General features: G+C 42.3%; 1 protein-coding gene across 1 annotated transcript in view; it reads left to right on the forward strand.

The window, feature by feature from the left end:
• The window catches only part of LOC124589362 (unconventional myosin-XV), a 931,914-nt gene that overhangs the window by 521,206 nt on the left and 388,773 nt on the right, over window positions 1-21,935 (forward strand). Inside the window, exons 4-6 of the mRNA XM_047131550.1 lie at window positions 7,143-7,231; window positions 13,858-13,921; window positions 18,160-18,269. Of these exons, the coding sequence (XP_046987506.1) occupies window positions 7,143-7,231; window positions 13,858-13,921; window positions 18,160-18,269 (263 nt within the window). The remainder of the gene's footprint in view (window positions 1-7,142; window positions 7,232-13,857; window positions 13,922-18,159; window positions 18,270-21,935) is intronic.

Raw genomic sequence — 21,935 nt, forward strand, 5'->3', positions numbered from 1 at the left:
TTCACAGTACACATCGCGTTCTCTTTTCCGTGATCTATATCAGCTTAACATTTCCAGGATGCGCCATATGCTCTCTATGCTGTATATGTAGAGAATTGTGAAGGTGGTTCGATGAACCTTCTGCCAGGCACTTAAATGCGATTCGCAGAGTATCGATCTAGATGTAGATGGATGTCGGGAACACCTCCGTATTCATCTGAACCGATATGAAATGTATTATGGAAGTTGCACGCGTTCTTATTGGTCTGCCAACAGCTTTGGGACGCAAACCTCCACACCTTTATTACAAACTTTCCTAAGAAATAAATTTACAGATTTGTTGTTGTTAATGAGTTATGTCTGCCCTCATGTGACTGTTTTTTTTTTCTTTGCTTTCGGAATGAGGCAGTAAGATGTTCATATAAGGAAAACAATAAAACAAAATACCGGAGAGATTTAGCTGAAGGAGCTGAAACAGTCGCTTATCTTAAATGCTTTAACCACGAAACGAACCACTTCCGCTTATGACTACGATATCGAGTACAACTTAGATAAAGGCGATCGAGTGTACCAAATCGACGGAGTAATATGAGAACGGTTCGTGATGTAACGGTTGACGTTTAGTTGGAGAACCATTCGTCCAGATTGATTGCGTATATCACGTACAGCGGTGTTACATCATCCCGACTCACTTTCAACACTCGCAAGGAGCAAGATCAAAATTTCCCAGCGTGTCATAAAGGTGGCGTTGATGTAAAGTAGATTTTTGTTTTTGCTATGGTCGTGCATGTCGCGTACCAATTTGACTTGAGGAATGTTTTTGTTTATATGGCTTTTAGAAGAACTCAAATCATATGTGTTCCGTTCACACGGATAAAGTGGAATACTGGACCGTCCAGATTGATTGCCAACAGAATTTCATCGAAAGTTAGTGAGGGTTAAAAAGCAGCCTATTTTACAATTTTCAACAGTTAAGAAAAAAACTGTGACTGAAAGTAAACGTGCCCTAAGTCCCATGAAGATGGTTCTCGCAAAAAACATCCCAGATCCACTACCACGGATGCATACATCGATACGTGTTCGGGAGTTACAGTGTATGGAATAACTGTAGCGGAAGACACATCAAAAGCAAGATGTAACATATTTTACACAATGAACTAATTATTTGAAAACTATGCTCAGTATGGATGCCATAAGTGTCGAATGCTAAAACAAAGAAAATGTGAAAATTAATATTAAGGCGATGTTATAAAGATCCATTAGGTTCTGTGGATCGATCTGTAACTGTCGATCAGATATGAGTGCACACTGAAACGCAAACCGAAACAGCAATGAAATCAATTGGTGGAAACTGATAGCCTTGCACCAAAAACGGCTAAGTATTTTCATTAGCCGAATATCTTATTGGCAGTGTTTGATTAATTTTTGCTAGCCATTACTCTGTAACAGTAAAAATTAATTAGCGAATACTACATCTGTCTCAATTCAATGAAAAAAAAAAAGAGCGACCTGTATTGCAAAGCCAAAGTAAGTTGTTTTTTCAGGACAACCCACCTGCCCACAAAGCAGCTCTGGCAATGGCAAAACTGATGTCATTGAAGCACGAGTTGTTGGAAATTGATCCTATTCAACAGGTTTTATACCTTCTAACATCCGTCTATTCACATGTCTAATGACATCTGTAGTTTGAAGTCATTTGAGTCCAATGAAAAGGTTATGGCAGCCGCAGATCAATATCTTGCACACTCTCTAGAGTCGCGTTTCAGGGATGGGATCCACGCACTGAAGAAACCATTGCCCTAAGAGTCCGAAGTAGAGAAAAAACCGTGAATTGAACCCGGATCTCCTGCTTGTCACGAGCCATCGCTGTAAACAGTGGGTAACCTGGCCACCCTTCCAGGCCCGAAACATATTTTGTCTTTCATAAACAACCAGCTGAGCACTAAACGTAATTTTAACAAGGACACTTTCGTTATCTGGAATACTCATAACTAAACGTATCTCCTGTCTGTGAGCTACCAGTAGTAGTGTCGGAAGTTCCATGCGGCTTTTCGCGGATGTTGCTGTAGTATGCAGAGAAATTGCAGCATTAGAAAATTGCAGCGAAATGCAGGAAGATCTGCAGCGGATAGGCACTTGGTGCAGGGAGTTGCAACTGACCCTTAACTTTGAAAAATGTAATGTATTGCGACTACATAGAAAGAAGGATCCTTTATTGTATGATTATATGATAGCGGAACAAACACTGGTAGCAGTTACTTCTGTAAAATATCTGGGAGTATGCGTACGGAACGATTTGAAGTGAAATGATCATATAAAATTAATTGTTGGTAAGGCGGGGGCCAGGTTGAGATTCATTGGGAGAGTCCTTAGAAAATGTAGTCCATCAACAAAGAAGGTGGCTTACAATATACTCGTTCGACCTATACTTGAGTATTGCTCATCAGTGTGGGATCCGTACCAGATCGGGTTGACAGGGGAGATAGAGAAGATCCACAGAAGAGCGGCGCGTTTCGTCACAGGGTTATTTGGTAAGCGTGATAGCGTTACGGAGATGTTTAGCAAACTCAAGTGGCAGACTCTGCAAGAGAGGCGCTCTGCATTGCGGTGCAGCTTGCTGTCCAGCTTTCGAGAGGGTGCGTTTCTGGATGACGTATCGAATATATTGCTTCCCCCTACTTATACCTCCCGAGGAGATCGCGAATGTAAAATTAGAGAGATTCGAGCGCGCACGGGGGCTTTCCGGCAGTCGTTATTCTTGCGAACCATATGCGACTGGAACAGGAAAGGGAAGTAATGACAGTGGCACGTAAAGTGCCCTCCGCCACACACCGTTGGGTGGCTTGTGAAGTATAAATGTAGATGTATATGTAGCGAACTTGCAATATGAAAAAAACTATTTATGTACACATCAGCGCTGAGACAACGGTATAGTGCGAGTTGGGTACATAACATTAGGAAACGTACATGGGCGTATGGAAAAAGACCGTAAGGCTCGAAGAAGACAAATATCCAACTATGGATGTCAATGACAATTGTTGATGGTGAATCATTAGTGTATGATGTGTGTAGTTTCTAATATCCTTTTTACAATAGACTGAAATTCACAATTGCTATTCATAAAACAATTACTTTATAAGCAAAAAAGAAAAAAAGTTCATGCGAAGAATTTCACTCAGTTAACTGAAGTTATTTGTAGTCGAATTGTTGCCGCTGGCATTGTCATCTGTTCAATTAAGGAGTTAATTACATCTCTAAAGAAACTGTTACGCTGACCACAGGACGTTAAAGCATATTTTTTACTGGTAGCAGTAGCACTGATTATCTACATTTTTCTCAGTGCCAAATTACACACATCAAAGTAAGTTTTGCATCACCTCGGTTCCGAGAGTTCCGGAACCTGTACAGAAAATTGGAACAGAGATCAACATAAACATCATTTCCGCCCTTTTTATTGTCATGAAACACTCACATTGCATGTTGTACCACCATACAGTGAGACCTTCAGAGGTGGTGGTCCAGATTGCTGTACACATCGGTACCTCTTAATACCCTCTTGCATTGATGCTTGCCTGTATTCGTCGTGGCATACTATCCACAAGTTCATCAAGGCACTGCTGGTCCAGATTGTCCCACTCCTCGACGGCGAGTCGGCGTAGATGCCTCAGAGTGGTTGGTGGCTCACGTCGTCCATAAACAGCCCTTTTCACTCTATCCCAGGCATTACCGATAGGGTTCATGTCTGGAGAACATGCTGGCCACTCTAGTCAAGCGATGTCGTTATCCTGAAGGAAGTAATTCACAAGATGTGCACGATGGGGGCGCGAATTGTCGTCCATGACGACGAATGCCTCGCCAATATGCTGCCGATATGGTTGCACTATCTGTTGGAGAATCGTACAGCCGTTACAGCGGCTTCCATGACCACCAGCGGCGTACGTCGGCCCCACATAATGCCACCCCAAAACAGCAGGGAACCTCCACCTTGCTTGACTCACTGGACAGTGTGTCTAAGGCGTTCAGCTTGACCGGGTTGCCTCCAGACACGTCTCCGACGATTTTCTAGTTGAAGGCCTATGTATCGGGAAGAGAACGTGATGCCAATCCTGAGCGGTCCTTTCGACGTATTATTGGGTCCATGTGTACCGCGCTGCATAGTGTAGTGGTTGCAAAATGGACCTCGCCATGGACATCAAGGGTGAAGTTGCGCATCTTGCAGCCTATTGCACACAGTTTGAGTTGTAACACGACATCCTGTGGCTGCACGAGAAGCATTATTCAACATGGTGGCGTTGCTGTCAGGGTTCCTCCGAGCCATAATCCGTAGGTAGCGATAATCCACAGCAGTAGTAGCCCTTGGGCGGTCTGAGCGAGGCATGTCATCGACAGTTCCTGTCTCTCTGTATCTCCTCCACGTTCGATCAACATTGTTTTGGTTCATTTCGAGATGCCTAGACACTTCCCTTGTTAAGAGCCCTTCCTAGTACAAAGTAACAATGCGGACGCGATCGAACCACGGTATTGACCGTCTAGACGTTCTCGCTTCCCACGCCCGGGTTCCCGGGTTCGATTCCCGGCGGGGTCAGGGATTTTCTCTGCCTTGTGATGACTGGGTGTTGTGTGACGTCCTTAGGTTAGTTAGGTTTAAGTAGTTCTAAGTTCTAGGGGACTGATGACCATAGATGTTAAGTCCCACAGTGCTTAGAGCCATTTGAACCATTTTTTTGAAATACAGAATGGAAAGATGATAAATACTTACACTGTCTAAATAAAAAGTGCACAGAAGTGACATGCCTTCTATGCATACAACAGAGTGATTAGTTTTTCCCCCTCAGATATAAAAATAGTGGTGGCAGCGAGAGTCAGTGTTGTGCTACAAATTAGAATCTGTGGCATTTGAGCTACAGTTGTCCTGTGATTTTTCTTTGGCAGTAAATATGACTTACGCCTCTGGAAATGATGTATTTACTTTAAAAAATTAAACTGCACCGTGGTACGGGCTCCACGATAAACTGCACGTCTAGGTCACGACATGCTTTGGCTAGATGCGCGGTCTTCGTGGTCGGAGAAAATCAACGATGTACCACCTGCAATACTCAGAAAACCTCTGCAGTATCTAAAGCCATTTGTGTTTGATGAGTGGTTTACTTCATTCAACTTTCGTAATTTGAGTAAAATGCAACCAAATAAGTCGACGAAACGGAGAACTTGTACAAAAAGTTTCGAAACTGTGACCCTTGTCTTGTATCACGTCCATTATCCATTGCATACTGCTCTAGCAATAACGCTAAATTACAAATTAAAAGATCAAATTAAAATAAAATGTAGTATCTGAGACTTCCATGCACTTGGAGACTTTCGCACGCTCCAGATATTAGTGTCAAGGACTAGCCCGTGTATGTGTTGTCTGAAGCTACACTTGCATGACATGAGACGGGATGGAAATAGCCCTAGAAACGTTATAAAAGAGCTCTTTTATTTAACATTATATCCGGCGAACCTGGAACTGGCTCGCATGCGAGCGGGGAACGCTAAGGGAGGTAGGCCAAAGTCGAATCAGTGCTTAAAAAATGCGTGTGTGTATGTGAGCGGGACTCACACTAGATAGGAGTAACAGGGGTATTGAACATACATGGAGAAGGGAAGCACGAATGGCCCCAGGTTTGTTTGACTGATGGGAGAGTGTCACAGATATACTGAAGAAACTGAACTGGCAGACTCTTGCAGGTAGACGTAAACTATCTCGAGAAAGTGTACTAACAAAGTTTCAAGAACCGGCTTTAAATGGCGACTCTAGGAATATAGTACAGCCCCTTACGTACCGCTCACATAGGACTCTTGAGGACAGAAAATTTGCACCACGCATAGAGGCATTCAAACATCCCTCCTGTGCTCCATACGTGAATGGAACGGAAGAAACCATAATAACTTGTACAATGGGATATACTCTCTGCCATGCACTTAACGGCGGTTTACAGAGTATATATGTAGATGTGAATGTAATATCCTGTCCATGACGAAGTCATTAAAGACGGTGTGCAAACTCGGACTGGTCAAGGAAGGGAGAATAAAACAGCTGTACTATTTCAAAGTAACCATCCCTACATTCGCTTTAAACGGTTTAGGAAAGCCAAATAAATCCTAAATATGGTTGGTCGGACAGGGTTTGATCCTAGCTCGTCCAGAATCCGAATGCAGTGCGTTAACCATTCCGCCAACTCGCTCGATCGGGATCGAATCCTCGCACCGTATTAGTGATCAGTCTGGTATACAGACCAGCCTGATGCTGACTTTTGGTGGTTTTCCACGAACACGACTAAGATAAAAAATGGTTGAAATGGCTCTGAGCGCTATGGGACTAAACTTCTAAGGTCATCAGTCCCCTAGAACTTAGAACTACTTAAACCTAACTAACCTAAGGACATCACACACATCCATGCCCGAGGCAGGATTCGAACCTGCGACCGTGGCGGTCGCGTGGTTCCAGACTGTAGCGCCTAGAACCGCTCGGCCACCCCGGCCGGCACGACTAAGATACTCTCAGCCGCCTACGAGAATGAAAGGAATGTTGCGCCCTTTGAAAGATAGTAATGGTCTCTGATTTCGAGGTGGTTACAACATACCGTGTGAATGCACCAGTACCTACGTGGGACAGTCTATCCATACCGTTTCCCAGGACTGTCCCGAATATCAGCGACACATATCTCTGCCTTAAAAGTGAAATGCCTGCAAAGACAGTGAAAAAGCAAATGAACACACAACGACGTGTACACAAGTGAGAGATAGTTGTCGCTTCTTAGGTAACTGATAATTGTGGCGACCGGAAAGGCATTCGGTAACACAACTGAAACAAAAATTACTGCCGGTTGGGAATTTTTTGCGCACCGTTACTGGACTCTGATACAAGTAGGCAATATGGACATGTAACGTTCTGTAAATGAAACTAACGTTTCACACTATGTATTAGCGAAGTACGTTTCACACTCTATATTAGTGAAGTATTTGGTGCATGTGTGTGTGTCTGTGTCTGTGTGTGTGTGTGTGTGTGTGTGTGTGTGTGAGCGAGAGAGAGAGAGAGAGAGAGAGGGTAAGATAACAGGAAAATGACTGTGTGGCGGCAGTGCGAGCAGCATGGTGATGGAAATGTGTTTTGTATGTTGCAGCCGCAGGTGTTCACGCTGACCAGCCTGGCGGGCGTGAAGAGGCGGCAAGACCTAGGCCAGACCGGCATGGATGACATGATACAGCTCTCGTGAGTACGACGTCAACTATCTTCTCCAATATGCCCGCACCCCCCCCCCCCCCTCCCGTCCCCACTACCCATGGAATTCTTAAGTCTGCTAAAGGAGCCTGGTTTCAAAAACATGCCGAGTCTTTTTGCGGAAAAAATTCGACCTTCCTATCTATATAATGTTCGGTTTCTTCTTCAAATATGTCCCTATAGGACAAGTGTATGAACTTAACATCTGGATGGCATTTGGGCGTATAGTTCAGTCGTAAGTATGTGTACTAGATTTCTCTCTCTCCTATTAAAATTGAAGAATTTGGTCGCTTTCGAAACTTGGCTCCTTTATTGACTTCTGGGTCTATGCTAGAAGTGGAGAGTATTTGCTATGTTCACCAACTCCTTTCGTAAAGTGAGCGGTGTGAAGAGGTGCTTGAATGCTTGTAGGTTCCGTGCAACGGGCTAAAAACGAGCAAAGGGATCCTCATGGTTTGACAATGAGAGACGATGACATCGTACCAGAGATTTTCTTTCAGTACACGTACACATTATTCATACCAGGGTACTACGAGGGTCGGTCAATAAGTAATGCCCCTCAATTTTTTTTGTCAGAACACATTTATTCTTTGGTAATAGTACTAGCCAATATTTATTTTGCATGCGCTATTTTTCTACATGTTGTCCATTACGTTCAGCATTGTGTCAGAGAATTCGTTCCCTGTTGGCGAAAAATCTTGTCCTGTGCTTGTAGCCATGTTTTCACTGTTCTCTCCACTGGCCTCAAACTCCTCCAAAAGTTCGGATGAAATGGCTTTTGTTTGAATTTTGTGGTCTCTTGTGAGCTATCGCGGAACCCATCTTGAGCACACCTTTGAATACCCAGTGCTCACCGATAGCTACAGAACCAATTTCGAGTTGCGCTAGTCGGTCTGCACGGATAATGGTATCCAGACGATTCACCATGTCGGGAGCAGTGGCCCAGACGGGACGACCCGAACGTAGCCGATCATTGAGCTCAGTTTCTGTACTTCCTGACGCCTTAACTCTTTTCACCTATCCCGCAGTAGTACTCCTATCAGCTGATGATTGCTGCACAATGGATTTTAACCACAGTTTCTTTTGCCGCAAACCAGAATTCAGTTACAGTATGTTGCTTATGACGAGTGTCTTTTTTACACACCATTTTGGTGTATCACTACGACTGTGCTATCAGTCAGAATTGTTCGAATCTTCGCACACGTGCAGAAGAAACTTCAGAGTTGAAACACCCAAAAGGACGTTTTCACATCGACGTAAAACCATTTAGGGGCATTGTTTACTGAATGAGCCTCATACCAGTGACCTAAATTTTATTGTACCCGTACGACGAGAGGAATCCATGATATCAGGATTTCTGATTCACTCTTACCAAAAAGTATCGCAACTCATCAATATAGCCATCCCTTCCCATACTAAACTTCCCCATTCCGTTCCCATACCAAACTTTTTTCTTAACTCCGATCAGGTGGACAGGATCTTCTGTGCCACAGAGTGAATAACTGGTACAGTATGGCACTGCTTCCTACGTGGTGTTGCTGTCCAGTGCTGTCCTGCCCAGTGAGCTGTGACTTTCCAATCCTGTATTAAAGATCAAACTATAGAAGGACTCTCTCTATCAAACACTCGTCATTGGCCACCACAGGGTACTGTGAAGGTGTATCCGAAAGGAAATACTTGTGGTTACCATTAAATAGCTCAAAGATTCATGATTTTGGAAATGGATTGCCTTGTGGTTCTTGATCAGGTGGTCATACGGCCAGTATTAAATACGTTCAAGTGTCGTATGATACTTATATAATGGTTGCTCCATTTAACTCATTCACCACAAATATCTTTTGGCAAGTTATAAAGAGAATGTTCAAATGTGTGTGAAATCTTATAGGACTTAACTGCTAAGGTCATCAGTTCCTAAGCTTACATACTACTTAACCTAAATTATCCTAAGGACAAACACACACACCCATGCCCGAGGGAGGACACGAACCTCCGCCGGGATCAGCCGCACAGTCCATGACCGCAGCGCCTTAGACCTCTCGGCTAATCCCACGCGGCATACAGAGAATGCCTCATAAAAAAGTAAAGCATCCAGAAGGGGAGGAAGAAATGTATTGAAACTTCACGGCTTGAGAGAGTGTGTGATGCTATTTCAGCTTTTACAAAATCTAGATAATTTGCAAAGAACATGCCACTTCTGAGGCAGGCTGCCCCACATCTGTTCTAGGCGCTGCAGTCTGAAACCGCGCGACCGCTACGGTCGCAGGTTCGAATCTTGCCTCGGGCATGGATGTGTGTGATGTCCTTAGGTTAGTTAGGTTTAAGTAGTTCTAAGTTCTAGGGGATTGATGACCACAGCAGTTAAGTCCCATAGTGCTCAGAGCCATTTGAACCACATCTGTTGCAACTGATCCTTCATATGACACCGGAACGAATGACATCCAAACTTACCCCACGCATGTTGTATTGAAGACAGATCTGTGGATCTTGTTGTCCGCGGAAGTACCTCAAAATCACAAAGATAGTTTGTAGAGACCCGTGCCACGTGTGGACGAGCTGTGTCCTGCTGAAAAATGGCACTACGATATTGTCCCAAGAGACATAACTCACTTGGACGCAGGATGTCCTGACGTACTGTTGTGCCGTCTGAGTTTCCTCAGCGGCTACCAGTCGTGAAAAATGATGGCTTCCCACACCGTTAAACCGTGAGTAACACCACCACTTTGCCTTTCCAAAACACTGGAAGAACGAGACCTCTTCGCAGTTCGACGATGATGGTCATCTGTGATAGTGCAGACCGCGATTCATAACTGAACACAATGCGACTCAATTCATAAAGTCATGCTTCCCGGTCACTGCATCACTCCAAACGCAGCCGTTGTGTTGTAATGTTAACGGCAGTCTAATGGGACGGAAATTTCCAATTCCTGCTGCTGGCGTCTTCGATCAAAGGAGTGAGATGAGAAAGAATGTTGCAGGGAGTCCACTACTTGTTCCCGGACAGCAGGCGCAGATGTGAAGGGGGTTGCAATGTGTTTGATGCACAATGTGGCGATCAACCATTTTGTGGTCGGACGTAATCGGCTGGAACCTGCAAGACAAGTATGCTTGCCAACACGTTCCGGTGCTGCCCAACATCGGGTCTCTGTCACATCTGAATAATCCACAAGTCTGGATAGTGCACGTTCGACCAGCTGGCAAAAGGGAAACCCACAATGAGGCGTTCACTTTCAAACTCTGTCAGATGCTGATAACGGTGTCTCATACGGGTATATGGCATCTTCGTGTCCTTGACAGTGGACACTCAACGTCTGACGCTCTTCACGTCCCTTACATACACCCCCAGGCCTGACAACAACGTTAAACACGGACAACAGTAATGCACTCTGATGGCCGTTCTACCCGTCATAGAGAAGTGAAACTGATTATTTATATACGCACCATCCGACCAAGTTTTCTAGGTGCGCCACTTTTTTTTAGGCAGTGTCTATTTGTAACCTTTTGTCGTATTTCTAACAAACCTAAGTTGTAAAATACGACTAATTTTCAGACCACTGATTTCGTTTTTCTCAGTAAAATGAAATGTATATGGTGACGAAAAAATACATCTTAGTATTTATGTAGACGGTACTAATGATATTAGAGACGTATTCTCACGTCATTAAGCAGCAACTAAAGAAATATCTTCTATTTTCTTTCTGTCGCTTTAAAGGCGTTCTTGATTAACATCAACTCGTCACATTCAGTCAGAAAAGTAACTAATGCTCACGACCGTTTCAGCGTGTATTTAAAGCAAACCTGATTTGCATCTTCGTAGTGGCGCTACTAGCGCCACTCTCGCGCGATTGGCGCTAAATCTGAATAGGTATCATCTTTCCGATGTAGAAACACGCCTACCAACTTTCGTTTATGTCACACAACTCCTTTTTGGTGCTGCTATTTTTTTCCGTCAGCGTAGTTACATCACAGATGTTTACATTAGGAACTGCAATCGTGCAGAAAACAACTACACATTCCTGTATTTAAAAAATTGGCGGTTGAAAGGTTACAAAAACGATGATGGGCACTATTTTATGAATCAGTTGTACGATATGTCTAGTTGTAAGAAGATCACCGACAACATTAACGTTCCAACATGTGTTTGAGTCGAAAGAGTTAACAATGACATTTTGAATTCACTAACAAGTCAAACTGTGTGATGTACAGCGCGCTACACTATCAAAATAGAACGGCTATTCATTGAAGAAAAATTCCAATTTGATCATGATGTTATTTAGTTTCATAGTACCTCCAACAAATACGGTGATACGAATGAGTATGGAGGTATAAAGACCTGCTCTGGAGTAGAAGGTCCTTTGTGATAGTGCTTACGAGAGGCGCTCAGATTCCTCGTATTAGACGTTGGTCGACGATGTCTCCTATCTGCTTCTAAATCCGCGTCTGTGTTTGAAAATTGCAACACCGTGAACGCATAAACAGAAATGAATAACACATAATCCAACAATGGAAAATCCAGGATGGAATGTAAAACATTTAACATTTACAACATGTACAACATTTAACATTTAATCCAGATATTATATAACAGCGACACACATAAACAGAGCGGTTCTAGGCGCTACAGTCTAGAACCGCGCGACCGCTACGGTCGCAGGTTCGAATCCTGCCTCGGGCATGGCTGTGTGTGATGTCCTTAGGTTAGTTAGGTTTAAGTAGTTCTAAGTTCTAGGGGAGTGATGACCTCAGACGTTAGTCCCATAGTGCTCACAGCCATTTCAACCGTTTTTGAAAGCGAAGCATATAATCGGAAAATGTAAAACGAACGTCAACGGCCTCATACCAGTGAACTTTATCATATATGCAACTTGTGCATTGAATCAAGGCGTCATATGACTATGGTTGCAGCGGACCGGCCAATGTCGTGTTCTGTCTCACGCATGCTCGATGTGAGACAGTTGCGGTAGTTGCCTTGAGAAGGGGATTGGGTAATTCAGAAGAGTGTCGCTGGTGTTGTACTGTTTGAATATACTTCTCCTGGCATTGCAGGGTGCCTCAAGTCGACCTTAATGCTAATCTGAATTTAGAACGCAGCAAACACCGAAAGTGTACAGTCATTGTAAGATATGGCTCTGAGCGCTATGGGACTTAACATCTGTGGTCATCAGTTCCCTAGAACTTAGAACTACTTAAACCTAACTAACCTAAGGACATCACACACATCCATGCCCGAGGCAGGATTCGAACCTGCGACCGTAGCAGTCGCGCAGTTCCGGACTGCGCGCCTAGAACCGCTAGACCACCGCGGGCGGCTAAGATATGGCTCCCAGTACCTTGTTGCCGAGACTTACCCCGTACTTCACTGTCTGATTCCCTTCATTTCAGTGGTTGACACTCACCTGATCGCCGTCTCACTCTCAATGGACGATCAGTCATGCTAAGGCAGAATCTACCCTCATCACTAGAAAAAGGTTGCATCATCATTCTGCCCAGGAGACGCAGGAGACGGTTATCATCGGTGATGTGTGAGTGGCGTGCACTAATATTACACTGGGCTCCCTTCCGATTTCACTCTGGGTAGTAAGCTTCGAAAGATGACGTTCAGCCCTACATCTTTCAGTGATATAATTGAGGCTGAAATGAAAGAGAATAATTGGACAATGTTGTCAGTCGATACACTGCTGCTTATAAGCGCTGAGTTGCCGGAGACTTGTTTGGCTTGGCGTTCATGCTGCTTCTGCGCAAACAAATTAATGCACGCATTCCAGTACGCAGCCGTTCCACACAAACTAAGTAACACACACCTGGACACAAGCAGCACCGCTCCAGTGTTATGTTGACACGTGAGTAAACTTCTAATGCTCGTCACCATTTAGTGATTAAGGCACTTGTTACTCAGTACTATAAACACATTTGATAAAGAGTTACTATTTTTCGATTGAATGGAATCAAGCAGGCCCAGGTCGTCCACTTAACGTATCTTAATACTGTCACGCCTCGAAAGTGCTGCCAGACATGGTATGACGCACTATATTCATGGAGCAAATTTACTTTCTTTAAAACTTTATGATCTGAAAATCCGACACCTTCCGGCGCTGACGAGTTATAGTGAATCCCTAATGCCTAATTTACCGCTGTCAGCCATCAACACAAAACGTTCAGTGCGTCTCTGCGGTCCTAGGAGCCCATGTTTAAAGTGATGCCCGTCGTTTTGTAGTTCTAGTCATTTGCGTTACGTACCGTTATTTTATATAATTTGTTTTCATTTCTCGTAGCTAAAATTTCGTTAACAACAGTGAATTTTCTTTGACAATATACATCTATATCTCCATTCCAAAGCATGCCCAAGAATCACTATGGCAACTGAGAAAATTAAGATACCTCACGTTATCCTTTTTTTCTTAGATAAGAAGACTAAAAAATATTTCTTCATAATTTCTTCACAGAGGATAAAAATGGCAAACATTATAATCACAAATATTGCCAATAACGGATAACATACCTGAATCCACTATTTCCTTTAATTTGTAATTATTTTATATTTATTATTATTATTATTATTATTATTATTATTATTATTATTATTATTTTTGTTCAAGCAATAATGCCTGCGTATATTACAGAGACCTCAACGAAGCGTCGTTGTTATGGAACCTGAAGATCCGATATGACAGAGAGCTAATTTACGTAAGTATATACAGACGGCCATACAGTTTTGTTAATACATAATTTATGATTATATCATAATGTAACCGTTTGCAAACAACTTTCCGACAGAGATATTTTATAGCACAGAGTACCGGAAAATAATTACACCGTACATTCGCCCTAATCTTTCCTACATATTTCTATTGGTCGGTGGAATTTATTCCAGTTCTGGCTAAAACTTATATGCCAATGGCATCAGCTCTTTATTTCTTTTTTGTTTCGTCTGTAACACGAGAACGTGCTTAGTTAGTAGCTTGCCATGTTAACGGCAAAGCAAGCAAGATAGAAATTGTCCTTTCCTTTGCGTAAATAATGCGTTATTCCACTGACTTTACATTCAATTGAGACATAATACCCGAAAAGATGGTTGCAGTGATTTGTATATAATGTATTTATTTTTTCGTGGTTTTTAGTGTTTAAAAAATAACGTCACTGTAAAACATAAAGATGCCATTGTATATGTCGCAACCAGATATGAGGTATACAAAGAAAAATACTGTGGTTGCAATATGCTGAATCGACTATTAGCAGAAGTTGGTTAAGAGAACTGCAGCAAAGTTATCTCGATAATTGTACAGTTTTCAGAATGTGCTATTCGACTAGTGAAATCAATATATAAAATCGAGGTCTATTTCTCCTTGGACTAAATAATTTACGAAATACTAGTGAGAGTTCAGAGGATTTTTGTTTATCCCAGTGTCCATGCTTCCTGAGAAAATAACACTTTCTCCAATTTTTCCCCATACTTACAAACTTGTTTGAGTGAAAGATTCTAGGAGAATTAATATCAGTTGTGGAGAGTTTCTCAGATGGAATCACGCTTTTCGGAATATGTGCGCCGCGGTGGACAAAAGTCTGAGTGGTTTGTAATTCAGCGCATAAAGACAAAAATGCATCAACAATTAACATTCCAAGTCAAAAGAAGCAACTCTGGTCTCTTTGAAATGTATGTACCCGACGTTAAACCCCAGTCCTTCATCCTTCCATTCCATTCGATTTCCGTAATTATAACTGAGGCTGTTGAACTGAGAAGCAATGAACTAGCCATTATTTTCTTGCGCTGAAAACAAAACGGCTGGTAATTTGATACGCTTCTCGTAGCAGCAGACCTCGAGCTATGATGATATTATTAAGAACATGGGCTGTATTAATGGTATACCTGTACCTAAGTGGTCGGAGAAAAGTAGCGAGGCCCGAAGTTGGAGGAAGACGAAAGTCTGCAGTATCACTTCCGCTTCTCCCACACAAGGAAAATGTCTGGTAATGTTGGCATTATCGAATATACTAAATCGAAAATTTGACAGAAAATCGCACGTTTATGTAAAAAATGAGGTTTCTCATGTCTGCTTGCCTCTGCTGGCCTTAATTTTTTTTTTTTTTTTTTTAATACGAGGGTTGCAACCTAAATAGTGGCAACTATTTATTCACAAGCGATACAACAGAGTTACATGTTTGCACCTGTTGCTATCCTTCAGTCACCATCGTTGTGTAGAAACCGTTGCCAGCGATGTGGAAGGCGTAGTATACCGTTAGCAGAGCCTGTTCTGTTGATGGTGCGAATGGAGCGGTCTACTGTCTGTCGGATCTCTGAAACAGTTTTGAAACGAAGGCCACAAAGCCAAAACTGAAACGCCAGTCCAGCGAATGGCGTCATTATGGGTCGCCGCGGAAGTCGAAAGTGCGTCAGAGCCCCAGTATGGTGAAAGTTACGGTGATTCTCGTGTACGACTGTGATGGTGTTATCCTAACGCATTACGTTCCTCAACGGCAGACCGTCAATGGTCAGTATTACAGATCGTTTTTGGAGCATCACCTGCGACCAGCTTTGCGAAAGAAGCGGCGACACTTTCTGCGCAGCCCACCCATCATTTTGCACGACAATGCGCGGGCGCATACAGCGCAAGCTGTGGCTGCTCTGTTCGGTCGTTCGGACTGGGAGGTACTGTACCATCAACCTTACTCCCTGGACTTAAGTCCTTGTGACTTTGATTTGAGTCCAAAGATGAAGGCCGGCCGCAGTGGTCGAGCGGTTCTAGGCACTTCAGTCTGGAACCGCGCTGCTGCTACGGTCGCAGGTTCAAATCCTGCCTCGGGCATGGATGTGTGTGATGTCCTTAGGTTAGTTAGGTTTAAGTAGTTCTAAGTTCTAGGGGACTGATGACCTTAGATGTTAAGTCCCATAGTGCTCAGAGCCATTTGAACCATTTTCCAAATATGAAGGAACCACTTCGTAGAATTCGCTACAGAACTGTTCCAGAGATTCGACAGGCAGTAGGCGGCTCCATTCGCACCATCAACAGTACAGGCTCTGCTAATGGTATACTATGCCTTCCAGATCGCTGAAACGGATTCTACACAACGCTGGTGACTACTTTGAAGGACAGCAACAGGTGCAAACATGTAACTTTTTGTATCGGTTGTTAATAAATAGTTGTCACTATTTAAGTTCCTACCCTCGTATATGGCTGCAAATATCCATGTAGACGATTGTTATTCGTATCACCTGCGAGCGTAATGTAAACAGAAAACGTATGGCAAAGTTTTGTGTCGGGGGCTGTTTGCGGTTCGTTCTTAGTGAAAAATCGAACCAGTAAAGTCATTTCTAAAAAGAGTATCTCGACCCACCGAATATGTCTGTCGATTAGGTGTTGTCTACGAATCGAAGAAAAGTTTTGCAAGGAGCGTTCAAAATGTCGTCCAGAATTATCCCAGAAAGTGATAAAAATGTTAAATAACAATTATTGTGGCAGATGAAGACAGTCTGCGTCAGCTTCACCCTGAAGTTTTGTCATCAGGCCGGCGAATACGCAAAGCCTCATGCGTGAGTGATATGTGTGGTCAGTGTGCGGACAGACCCTGAGTAAGTGGAAAGAGCTGGAATCCATTGATGGTGCCTGACACTTCTACTGGAAAGTCCTGGACTTTTGGTGCCAACCAGATTCGTGGAGGGACATGTTTACTGATTCCCCGATTCATATGGCTAACCAAGGGAAGATGCAAACGCGGTACACGAAAAACTTCTTAGTTCTCTAAAGATAGTTGTTTGCTGTGGGTTGCACCATCAATGTATAACTTGTTGCATCTGCTTCTACACAGTCATCACCGCAGCTGCCCGTGTGGAAGTCTTAGTTAATTTAGTATATCACATGTGCGACTGTTACCTCTCCATTAGATATCTGTGGAAAGGTAACAAAACGATCAACAGGGCACCTGTGAGCAAAGAGGAAACTGGTTGTCTTACACTCCGTCATTTCGAAGAGACTTCCGCCATTTCACTGCCCAGTTACTTTTAAACCACACAATGACAACCATTCTAATATCATGGACATTACAAAATATGTGATTGTCTGGGCGCAAAGTTTGGCAATTTCATGCACATACGGTTTCATCATCTTTTACGGCGTTGTTACTTTCGTTGGTAGAAGTCGGAAAGACGAGTTCTTCTAATTTCTATACGTCTATTCCGTGTGGTTCAGTTTCCACTCATCCAGCACATAATGCAAACAAAGCCAGCGAGGGCGGTGGTCAGTGTTCGGAGAACAGATTTAGCTGATATCTGACATCGCTGCTAGGATGTACAAGAGCAGAATGTCATTTCTGAAGCCACAGTAACCTTACAGTCTGGGATACCATTTTTTACGGAGTTTACTTTGCGATTATTGAACGGCAGTTCAGTGAAACTTCAATTAATTACAGATTACACCGTACTAAATATTTTTTGCTCCTCTATTCCTGGCGTGCTCGCATCGGAACTGTTTAGGGCCCTGTATAGAAGCTAGACATTTGTTTGAATGAAAATTTTTTTACCAAGATTATCCACTCTGAAATGCTCGTCATTCCTCTTAAACATCCTAGACCACCCCAGTGCTACTGTTGCAAGTGCAAGGAACGTATTTAAATACTGAAGGGTTTCACTGGAAGGAAACTTGTCTAACACACCAAGAGCTCTCTCAGGTTTTAGGCTTCTACGTTAAGTATATTATTCAAGCTGTAATATATTCGAGATGCGGCAGCAACACTTCTATGTAGACAAGTTTTACTGACTTCACACCCCACTATAATGAAATCTCTGTCACCACACATTACTTAGTGTATATTTTAAGAATTATATTAACAGTATGTTACAAAAAATTTTAATTCTACTTCACGAGACCTACGTGAGTATGCATTTTGAGTGCCTGACGCTGTTGTTAACATTGATTCTCTTCCGATTGCAGACCTACACTGGAAGTATCCTGGTAGCCGTCAACCCGTACAAAATGTTCGACATCTATGGCCTCGACATGGTCAAGAAATACGAGGGGCAAATACTCGGAACGTTGCCTCCGTAAGTATGCTGTCAGCTTTATCCATTTTTATAACTGTTTCTTCAAATGTTCTGTCCTACATTTAACGCACAAGAAATATCTCAGCCTATTGTTACGAAGTGGCTTTATCTGTTAATATGTGATGATTAGATCTAGCATTAGTATTTCTTCTATTACATCATTTTTCTGGTGTGCTTTGTGCGTCTAATGCATTCCGAAACGGTGGATGTACAGTGACAAAATCTTTGGAAACATGTAAAAGCTACTATTAATAAATGAAAGAAGGATAGATTTCGAAATAGTACGGTCGAGAGACAGCTGTGATGGTTCAGAAGAGGGTAAATATCCGCTGGGACTATCGTAAGACTTTCCGAACTGCACAGGAACTGGAACACTCCCGCTTCGGCAGTCTCAAGGATACGAGAGGATTTGGGTAACTTCTTTCGACCGTACCATTTCAAATCTACCCTTTCTTCCATTTTTTAATAGCGGTTTTCATAGTTTCCAAAGTTGTTGTCATTGGACAACCGCCATTTCGCAATATGTTAGACATAGAGCTCATGACGTAGTGACTGAGGAATGTGTCCCATGACGCCACGGAAACTTTTCAGGCCATCAGTTTTGAAAAACCTCTGTCACGAGCGGCTCTGCCACACGGCAGATCGAATAGACGATCGTTATTAGTAGACGGTCACCCATCCAACTGCTAGCCAAGACAAGTCCGACAGCGTTAAACCCCAGTGATCTGACGGCAACCGGTACTACCACTGCGGCAAGCCGTTGGCCTTCCGTATGATACACAATGTCGGACTATTCGTTAGCACCTAGAACATTAACTTCAGCCATCGACAAGAATTAACGCGTTTCTCAGGTCCATTTAAAACTGTAAAAAAGAACCTTCTGAGTTCGCCATACAAAATGTCCATTTTTTTGCTTTAGGTAGCCTAAAACTCTTCATATACGAAGATTCCTAAACTTTTCCATTTCAGCATTCCGAATACCTCTTGAGCCTGAGTTTCATTATGTTTCTACTTTGATTTAAGAAAATTGGTGAACGTATCCACACTGTGATATCTTAATGTGATATCTTCACAGATGTTACTAGGCCTTTCTTCAAGCGGCAGTGCGTTGCACTTTCTCCAGAGAATGGTAACCAACGGTATAAGTTATTTTTTTTATAAAAAAAAGATTGTTATTCGGAACCTTATATCTGATTGTGTCAGTGAAATACCGACACCAGGAATGTCTGAAAGGGAAATTCAGTCATGGTCCGTAGAAACATACTGCAACGCAAGTCAACTGGTTGTTTCCTAAATAAAATCTAAAACGAAGAGTCCATATGTATGTTACAAAGTCAAAAAGCTAGGGCATGCGACTTGCATTATTTTGCGTATAAGTTTCAAAAAGTATTCGTATCCTAAAATATTTTCCGAAGACTTAAAAATGGCAGTATATTTACGCCGAAACAACCCAAAAGGCAACGATAAGACGATCTAAACGAAGTTTGGTGAATGCAGAAACTTTGCCTGACTTCCTTTGAGCTTGATGTAATTCGCTTTGCGACAGATTTATAAATGGCACCGTTTCCTGGCGAGAAAATCTTTCATCAACATCTTTGCCCCAAAATGGAATGACTATACAGCGTTACCCTTGTTCATTTATCTGAAATTTGATAACATTAGAGGTTAATACCTGCACGATAGCGTCCCACAATGTACTGATTTCGCGTAGAACTTATCGGAGAAAATATAGCTCTTCTCTCACGTTATGAACTTAGTTCTCAAGCATTGGGTGATATAATAGAATCATTTTAGCTTGAAAATGTTGAAAACATTGTCAGGTACCTGCATTTTGCTTCATACTGACAGATAATGTTTACTTTTTTCCCTTAATTTGTCTTTTGTAGTCACGCAAAGACAAACGACACGTTAGCTTCGTATTACAGGTCTATAGCACTTAGGTTCCGTATTTCCTGAACAGGGACCAGCATTGGCTTAAGGGGGTAGTCTAGGGTACTAATTTTATTTAGTTTAATTTTTTAATTGGCTAAAAATGTTCACTGTAGAGTCTGTTTTTAAGAGTAATTCTTATAAAGTGTGTCCATTAATGTTAATATATATTAAAACCGCTATTTATTATATGGGGGTCTGGCGTATCCAAGCGCACAATGCAGCCGATGTAATACTGTAATAGTTACTGACGTAATAGGGATCTTCTTAATTTAGGATAGTATCATAGAGGGCATTAGTGTCAACTGCAATACTGTTCTCAACAAGATTTCTCATTATTCCCTTATGGTAAAGAATCTGAAGGCACATGCTTGTCATTTCGCTTGTTTTTTGTTCGAAGTAATAGCGCTTGAAAATGACAGATAAACGTATTTGTACGGATAGAAAAGATTCGAAAAATAATTCCAATCGTGCAAAAAACGCTTCGATTGGTAAGCGGCTTAATCGATTAATTTCGTCAAAACGGTAGTGTTGCGACATCGGCGGAAAAAAGGCCAACTACACGGTGCTGGCATTGCCGATTAAAGGTTTGTTCAATTTCAATATTAAAAAAACACAAGTTGATACTTTTTTTCCAAAGCACATGTTTCAAGTTGTCTGAAGCTATAACTCGTGAAATACACATGCAATTACATTGTCTATCTTTTTAGCTTGTGAGTCGGCGTTATTTCTACTGTAGTACCTAGGATTTTTCGCGATATATTTTAATTTCCATCTTTTGGTACAGGTTAATAAAGGCATTCTTGTCCAAAAAATCGACTTTTATTTCAGTGTGCCGCCAATTTGTCAAAAACCATTATTTTTTAAGGTATCCCTACGTACTACGTTCGACGATATCATCAGTTTCAAAACAGCTTTCAAAGTTTTGTTCTAGGTTGAAAATTGTAGCGTTCAGAACTCCCACCGTCCGCAGCTCGTGGTCGTGCGGTAGCGTTCTCGCTTCCCGCGCCCGTGTTCCCGGGTTCGATTCCCGGCGGGGTCAGGGATTTTCTCTGCCTCGTGATGACTGGGTGTTGTGTGATGTCCTTAGGTTAGTTAGGTTTAAGTAGTTCTAAGTTCTAGGGGACTGATGATCATAGATGTTAAGTCCCATAGTGCTCAGAGCCATTTGAACCATTTGAACTCCCACCAACTTCGCACTCCGCGAAGGTCTTTCGTCGACTTCGTGTGGTGTCCTCTGGGTGCAACTTTCTCACTTAAAATATAAGTAATACGATCTTAAGAGTATACAAAAAGGTATAAAGTCAGTTTTGTAATTTGTTTGTGCATCTGTCGTATGCACTTTGGTTCCCCTTCAAGACTTCGCCACAAGTCACCTGTATTTCTCCAACTAGCTGCAGACCCTACAAGTATTTTGTCATAAATTTAATAAGTGTAATTATTTTGTGTTAGTGGCTTTATTATTATAAAACAAAACACTTTTTTAGTTTTCCTGTTTGAGAAGCCTACATAGAAGAAGCAAAGAAAAACAGAAGACAAAATCCGGGAATTTAAAGTTGAATGGCATAAGACCTTCGCGTTTATTCAAAACTTAAATGGCCTTTCGAAATTCACATTTGTTAGGGAAAATTGGTTTATAACAAGAAATCGAATCTGGGGAGACATTTCGCAGCGGAACACGTGTCATTTAATACTAAATACACTTATCAGCCAGAACATTATGATCATCTAGCTAAT

The sequence above is a fragment of the Schistocerca americana genome, chromosome 2 (assembly GCF_021461395.2).
Source record: "Schistocerca americana isolate TAMUIC-IGC-003095 chromosome 2, iqSchAmer2.1, whole genome shotgun sequence".
Taxonomy (NCBI): Eukaryota; Metazoa; Arthropoda; class Insecta; order Orthoptera; family Acrididae; genus Schistocerca; species Schistocerca americana.